The following is an 8459-nucleotide window of genomic DNA, read 5'->3' on the forward strand; positions in this document are numbered from 1 at the left end:
TATACTGAGTTCAATATTGTATAACTGTATTAACTCAACTGTGAACCTAGAAACTTGCACCCACTCGTGAAAGAGAGATACTCTTGCTCTGGTGCGTGTTACTGAATATGTTAAAGCTGTAGTGAAATGCTTCTTCTAATCATGTAGTTATTAAAAATTAAAAAAAAAAATCAACAATGGAGAAAGCTCTGCAATTTTACCAATGTGATTGGAATGTGGACTAGGTCACTCTTTCCTCATTCAGTTAATACATCGCTGTGAGACGGCACACCAAAGTCATCAGAAGTTGGCTTTTACTCCTACACCCAACTTCCATTCATAGTTTGGCACGAGGGAAGAAAATAAGGGGACGGATTCATCCTAGTCCCAGGAGAAAGCAGCTTTTCGCTTTCCCTTCCTGTGTACAGAGTTCACTTCGCATGAGTGTGTATGTGTCTGTGATACACATGTGCATAGGTGCACCTTTGTGTGCAGGTCTGTGGGGAGGCGAGATGTCGACATCTGGATACCTTCCTCAATTGCTTCTCTACTGTATTTTGGAGGCAGGGTCTCTCACTGAACACAGAGCTTGTGATTTTGCCTAGACTTGCTGGCTGGCGAACCCCAGAGATCACCCTGCCTTGATTCCTTCAGTGCTAGTACTGCACACATGTACTGCTGTGCCTGGCTTTTAAGGGTGTGTCTGTGGGTCAAACTCAGGTCCACAGTCTTGCAGAACAAGCATTTTACCCATTGAACCATCTTGCCAGTCCCCAGCCCAGTTCCATACACAATATCTCTGACAGGAACGCTATCAGTATAGGAACACAAGTCGCGGGATGTGACCATGCCACCTTTCCATATGATTAAAGCAGAAAATGCCATCTGTGTGCACTCACTCTAACTACAGATCCGTGCGCATTCACTTGAACAACAGATCTGTGCGCACTCTAACTACAGAGAAGAGGATTCAAAGTTTTCTTCCTTTGAAAGTGTTTCCCCCGCCCCCCCACAGAAACTGCCTTTTCTTTTAGGACTTGGGATATTTTCATTGTAATACGTTTAAAAAAACAATTGAACCTATATTAATAAATTGATATCTTTAGTTTAACCATCAACATTTAAACAAGTGGAACCTTTTCTTGAGAATAAGATGGAAATAAATTTTGAATGCTTTCATTTAAAGTGAACACAATTAGAAGATGTTTAGGGGATGGCACAGATGCACTGCCTGGGAATTACTCTGAAGAATCTGTAAATAAAGGAGGGGGGCATCCACCTGGCTTCCTCAACTCAGTAGCTACAACAACCAAGTCAATATTTTCCCAAAATTAAAACAAAAACCTATTATGTCTTCAACTTTCATGTTCTCCTTCATTCCCACAGGCAAAGGCAGGAACGCTGTACTGAACTTTGGGCAGTTTTATCTGATCACTCAGGAACAGAGGCAGAAGTTGGTGTCGACAATTGTGAGGGGAGATTGATGTTGAAAGTAAAGGAGGTCCTCACTCTCTTCTTCAAGCACAGCGTCAGAAGATAAGGACATGTTTGCCAGATCTTTCTAGTCATGAAAATGTCAGGAAGCCCAAAGTTACGGCCCCGTCAGCCACCCCTAATGTGGCCACTTTGCTGAGTTATTTAGGAAGAGAAGTTAGACATTGACAAGAAACAAACTTGCAGTCACATGGTGGCTGCCCGTGTCTATGCAGGCAGATCCAAAATCAACAATAAAGCAACTTTGTGTAATTGGGGAAGAAATAAACCCTAACCCTAAGATAACCAGAAGAACAAAAGGTAATTTTCTTTGCATTAAATTATTTAGAAAATTTAAGCGGCTGAATATTCTGATTTCTATAGACGATAAAAAGGACGACAATAGCAACTAGGATGATCTGAATTTCAGGATATAGAAATATTTTAGATTCCATTGGTGTATTTTTATATAAATTTTTACATATTAAAATAAAACCAACCTATGCAAATACATCACTAAAATAAGGAAATGGAATTCAGCTTCTGTTTAGTTTTGTGAATATATTTATAAAGGGATACCCAGTGACTGCTAAGTTAATTATATATTTTATATCAACTGTCACTTTAAAAAAGCTGATTCTAAATGCAGCTATTCCGATTTAAATAAAAGGCAAAATCTGAAGAAACACTCTAGTGTTCTGTTTATTTATGTAGACAGACGTTAAATCGGTAAATGGGAAGCACTGGAATCTAGGGAGAATAGGTAATTACAAATGCTTTCTAAAAGTATAAGAATTCAATTAAGAACTTAAAATAATAACCAGAGCCAAATGGATAAATCAGTACAATAAACAAAGTCCGCTCTCTGTGCCCTGGGGTTCCTCATCCTCAGATTCAATCAACCATGAATGGAAAATATTTGGAAAAAATAACTGCATCTGTTACTGAACATGTGCAGATTTCTATTGCCTAAACTATACAGTATACCACCCATTTACACAGCATTTACACCAGTAAGTACTGTAAGCAACGTAGAGATGATTTAAGCATGTAAGAGCCTGCGGGTAGGTTAGATGTAAATACTTCACAGTTTCACATAAGGGACTTGACCATCTATGGTTTTTGGTGTCCCACAGGGGTGGAGGTGGAGGTACCCCAAAGGCAATTCCCCACATTTTATTCCAAGGGAAATGGCATAGGTTGAGGGCCATTGTGCTCCCACAGCTTAGGGTGAGACGGTATGGGCTGAGCATAGTTTTTTATGTCCTTTTCCTGTCTACAGTGGAAGCTGCTCCAACCAGTGGGAACCAGAGCCCTGGCTGTGGTCAGGTGGACAAAACTGCACCTGAGCAAGCCAGAGACCAGACTTTTGTTCCCTTTATCAGAAAACCCCAGCACCCACTGGGCTCATTTCCAGCTCCTCTTAAATTTGTGAGATGGTCTACTTTGGGTGAAAGCAATCATGAACATTACTGGACTTGCAAAGGTAGAAAGATAGAGAACAGAACTTGGTCACCTTAAGAAGACTTGTTCTGCACATTTTGAATGTTACAAAAATGCATATCATCTTTCAGCCTCAAGCTGTTTACCAGGGATGTAAACAATTACTATGTAACTGAGGATGACCTTGAACTTCTGACCTTTTGGCCTCTACATCCATGGCACTGAGACTGAACGTAGGATGTCATGCACGGTAGGCAGGTGCTCTGCTCTACCAACTGAGTTCCATCTCCAACCCTGAAATTACTTGAATAAAAACAAACAAATACACTTTTGTAAGTCCTGGTTTAAAAAATGTCCTTGACATTGAGCCTTATGAGGCTAGTCAAAATATCCCCTCTACACGTTTGTTATCCACACATCCAATCGTCTAGAAGTAGCAACTATGTGTGTTTATTTCAACTCACATTCAGACCAGCAAGAGGGTGGGCAGGGGAGCTTCCTGGAGGAAGAAGCTTCTAGACAAGAACCTGAAGGGAAATCTAGTCAGGGGGTGGGACAGGGCATAATGGGGAGCCCTGGAAGCAGATGACTCAGTGTCACAGGTAGTGATCACAGGGGCTGGGGTTGGAATGGAAGGCATGTTTTGGAATGAGGCTCAGACAAAAGCTAAATTGGGTGATCTAGAAAAATAAACAAACTGATAGAAAAGTTACTGAAAACGTGACTGAGAAGTTTTCACAAACTAACAGTACACATAATTTTTGAAAGTTGATTATGTTGCCCGCACCAAGAAGATTTACAAGTCACTGGGTCCCGAGAGTGGCAGGCAGCAGAAGTGAGGCCACAGGAAAATCAAGGGAGTCTTCTGAGCTCACAAAGAGTGTTCTTTAACACAGGGTGGAAGGAAATTCAGATCCAACCACGTGGTATTCTTTTTCTGCTATCACTTACTTGCTTATGTTTTAACTTTAAACTCCAAATTGAATTCTTTCAAGTTGCAATAATTCAATGACTTATAAGCCATTTCCTCCCTTTAACAACAAGCACATACAAATGCCCGCTAATCAGTTCTGCATATGTTCAACATTACCAAATTCCTTTACTCAGTAAGTTTCACGTCTAGATAGAGCTGTGACAAAGGTAACAGGTTAGAGCTCAAACGTCTCCAAGTTTGACTTCAGAGACTTATAAGCATGCAGCTGCGATGGGAAGCATTACACACAGAGGCCGCTGCACGCCTGTGACTAATACCATAGATAATAACAGAATATATTCTATTGCATGACTGATAACACGTCCACACAACCAAGACGCTGAAATACTTTGAACTGTTCAACATGCCCCAAACTAAATGCCAACATTTGTTTTTCTAGTGTTTGTAATCGCACCTGCCAAGACCCTTATCTTCATAAAACCACTGAGTTCCTGAATAAATATTGTGCCACAGATTTAAATCTTCTGGGGGATTTGATGCAAGTGGCTGCTGGATCCTACGTCTCAGAAGCTCGTATCTAAAACAGAAGAAAAGCAGGAACATCATGATTATCGCTAACGTTATTACCAAGATTCAGGCTGTTTATTGGGGCGTTGTGTGTATGTGTGTTGCATGCACACAAGTACAGACAACATCTGAGTGCGATTATGAAGTATTTTCAGATATACTATTTTTTTCTAGCTCAAGTATCATAATGCCAATTAATTTGAAATCAGTTATACCCACATTTTTTGATTATCACTAAAAACGATATTTTGGTTTCTTCTATGTCAGAGTTGAAGCAAGTTTCACGCAAAGTAGAAATATAAAAACCTCACCTACTTTATGATTTCCTAAAACTTCTACCACCAAAATTTTATATCAATGATAATATTATCCACTCTACTTTTCAGCCAAGTGTCAAGTTCAGGGTGTTACAAAACATTTTATACCACAGCTTGCTTTCATTTCATCTGTGTCTCTGACTACAATCTACGCAAGTCTCCAATAATGGTAATATGGGAAATAACTGCAGGACAGTGACCACATGTGTGGGCTGCGGCGGGGAGGGTCCTGGATGGAGTCAGTTCTATGTTCAGATGTGAGTAAAGCCTCCTCTTCCTATTTCTTGGCATGACAAACCCATAAAAAACTCCAAAGCACAATTACTTTACCTCAAGTTTGGTCCATTCGGCTTGAATGGTGGCTGCCAAGAAATCCTGACATGGGATTCACCCAGGGGAATCACTGACAATGGGCCAAGTTCCTGAGGCAGGGCAGGGTGGGTGGTGGTGGAGGTAGCTAGACTCTCTTCCCACCTTCCTAGGTACCTGTAACCCCCAGAGCAAGCAATAATAGCGACTGAATAATTAGTGAAGGGGATCAGATGAGGGATTATGTGTCTGAATGCTGAGGCAGTCACATTGGTTATTGTGATGTGATGGTCCCACTTGCGGATCTCGTAGCTTAGTATGTCTCCGTCCCGGGTAAGTGGGGGTTTCCAAGTGACCTGAAATAAAGACACACTCAGCAGCAATGTGACAGCACAGGAACAGTCGATGTTCACAAAACCTCGAATTTTGCCGGGCTCATTTGCAGTGAAGTCATTTTCTGATTGCCTATTTTCAACTTAGCCCTGTGCACTAGACAGTAATGAAGGCCTTGGGGTCAGTGAGCGGAACACTAGGAGCCGAGTGATAGCTGTTTCCTTTAGTCATGAGGCTTCCTGGGACCGTCAGACTAATACACACCTTGGTGATTCATCTCCACTGTGGGTGTCCTGAAGGACACAGAGCAGACACATGGAGAAAATTCACACATCCACACGCATCAATAGAGCAGCAGCAGGGTCTGAGAGTTTTTGTGTTTATAACTCAATTAAATGAAATGCAGAGCGCCTTGATTTTTGTCAGCATGCATGCTAAACCAGTCGCTTTTAAAAAGGATGGGGAAAGGAGGTTATCATTTGTATTTTCTGAGAAGGCACAGTCAACTTCCTGAATCTTACTTGTGTATAATTTAGTTAAGTAAAGAAATAAAAGCCAAACTCTGTTCTCAGGTTATTAAATGAATGGAAATCTTTAAACCTGCAGTAAGAGGCTGGTCCTGTTTGTATGAATTAGAACATCAGGAGAAAAAAGACAAAACAGCTTATGAATATCATAATGCTTGATGCTACTTTTCTGCCTAAAGTTTACAAGAATTTTAGCGGCAACATACTCATGTCCTTGTGACGGGACAAGGGCCCTAAAATAGGCATGCAGGCTGTAAAAAAAATCACTTGATCAATTATGTGATCATATGTGCTCCTTTTTTCTATTCTTGCTTGTAGTATGCCTTTGATTAGGTTATAGAAGCCTAAATTGTATATCCTTTTAGTGCTGTATACACAAAGGTGGAGTTCAATTAATTACACTTATGGCTTGTTAGAGTTTTTTCTTGGCATACAACTATCTTCAAGCCATAAAAGACAGATACATTGACTTCAAAATATACAACTGTACACAAAGTGTAGGTCAGAGAGAAATTAACTTTCAATTAAAATGATAGTCTCCTGGTGGAAATAAGGTGATTATTTCAGAGATGGCTTGCTACCTAAACATTGTAACTGAATGGTTCTGTTCTTCACTGTTTGGATTTCATGGGTTTGGCTTAGATGTCATAACTTCTTAGAAAAGAATAATAGAATTAGAGGAGGAATGGTCAAGATTTTTCTATCTTAAATCAAAGATATAAATCCCTAGCCCATCAGTGGCTTAGGGATTACAGTGGAAATCTGAAAGTAACGATAGATGATAGCCTATGCAAATTTCACTGCATGGCCATCATCACTGACTATTCCAGACTTCTGGGAGAGTTCTAAAAAGAGACACTGGGAGAGGGAAGCCTTAGTTAGAACCTCAAGAAAAGATCCAAGCCACCTAAAACTGGCTCAAGAAGAGCAGACAGAAGGTCTAATGCGTTCAGCAGACTTGGCAAATAATCAAGGTCTACCTCAGCAGCTCCCTAGAGAAGGGAAGGATTATCACACGGAATTCCAGCCAACTGTTGTGAGTCATTCCTAGCCTCTCCAACTGCAACATTCTGAGAACTCGGGTCAGTGTTTGGCAACACTTGAAAGAAGGAAAATTCAGGAGATTAGTCTTGGTGGATGTTGAGCTAATAGTGAATTGCTTCACAATTTGGGATTGAGGCTGAGAAACAATATTGAGGAAATAAAAATTGGATACGATCCCCACCAGCAGAGTTTGAGAGATTTGATGTGGCTCTGGAGACAGCCAATTGAGGGAACTGAAATTCTGTTTTCTCTACTATAGAAGTTTACCTTCAAAAACTCACCATTTCTCCCATTTTCTACAGTTGCAATGATGGCCTTTATTACCATAGTTGGGTTTTTTTGATGGGGTCTCCCTAGTCCCAGCCTGCCTGGAAGTCACAATGTGGACCAGGGTGGCCTTGATCTCTGAGAAGTCCGCCTGCCGCTGACTCCCAAGTGCTGGGATTAAAAGTGTGTTCCACCATGTCTGTTTATTTTCCATTTCTTTGTTTAGTTCTTGCATATTTTTGGAGAATAGGGCAGGTAGGTAGTGGGACAGTATTTTAGGAACCAGAAACTTTTGACAATACTTTCAGATCCCCAAAAAGAAACCTGGGAAAGTCACTGCTAAGTGATTGTCAGGCAGAAACTAACATATCAGGGTTAGCAGACTGATTTCAGGACTGAAAAAGAGTAATACCCATGAACATAGCAACCAGTTTCTTATGTAATTACTTCAAACTGCATTTAAGAACATTGTAACTGAAGAGTTTTTTTTGAGGAGTTTCATAATGGATTCAGAAAAAAATTTCACATATATAGTTCATGTTATTCTATTAAAGCTGTGTGACACCAAGCAAAACCCTTAACATTTCTGGACCTTAGTACCCTCATGTCTCATGTGAACAGACCTTCTCTGACCTTTCACCTAGGTGATGGTGTGGAAATATGTGCCTCCCTGTAGCATGTCCTCCAAGCGTCTGACTCCCTGGAAAAAACCCCTCCAAACAGAAGAAGGTAGACAACACATATCTTTCAGAATAAAATTAAAGTTGTTCTCTTTCCTTTCAAAATTATTCATGTTCATTCTAATTTTAAAAACCGTATTTGTGGCTGGCTGACAATTGAGAGAGACAAAGAGACGAGAGAGAAAGAGAGAGAGAGAGAGAGGGAGAGAGAGAGAGAGAGAGAGAGAGGAGAGAGAGAGAGAGAGAGGGACAGAGCAACAACAGGAACACTGTGTTCCGGCCCCAGCCTGGTCCTGGTCCTTTCTTCATTTACCTGTTCAAAGTGAAAACATTAAAGCTTAGAGTATACTCTCCATACATTTTATGTGTTCATATTATAATCAAATAAAAAAGTCTTTCTCATTTTAACTTTAACTTTACAAAGTTTAATATTTATTATGGTAACTTACTTCTAGAATAATAAATTATGGGGGAAAACTTTCTCTTTCATTTTTTAGATTTTAAAAATTATTTTATGTATTATTTTTATGTGTATGAGTGTAGTGCCTGCTTGTAGGTAAGTGCACCTGTGTCATGCAATGCCCAT

At 40.3% G+C, this 8459-nt stretch overlaps 1 protein-coding gene across 1 annotated transcript in view; it reads right to left on the bottom strand.

Annotated features, from left to right (window-relative positions):
* The window catches only part of Ush2a (usherin), an 828188-nt gene that overhangs the window by 276291 nt on the left and 543438 nt on the right, over window positions 1-8459 (bottom strand). Inside the window, 2 exon segments of the mRNA XM_008834819.2 lie at window positions 4284-4406; window positions 5044-5378. Of these exon segments, the coding sequence (XP_008833041.1) occupies window positions 4284-4406; window positions 5044-5378 (458 nt within the window).

The sequence above is a fragment of the Nannospalax galili genome, unplaced genomic scaffold (genome assembly GCF_000622305.1).
Source record: "Nannospalax galili isolate Female #2095 unplaced genomic scaffold, S.galili_v1.0 scaffold657, whole genome shotgun sequence".
NCBI lineage: Eukaryota > Metazoa > Chordata > Mammalia > Rodentia > Spalacidae > Nannospalax > Nannospalax galili.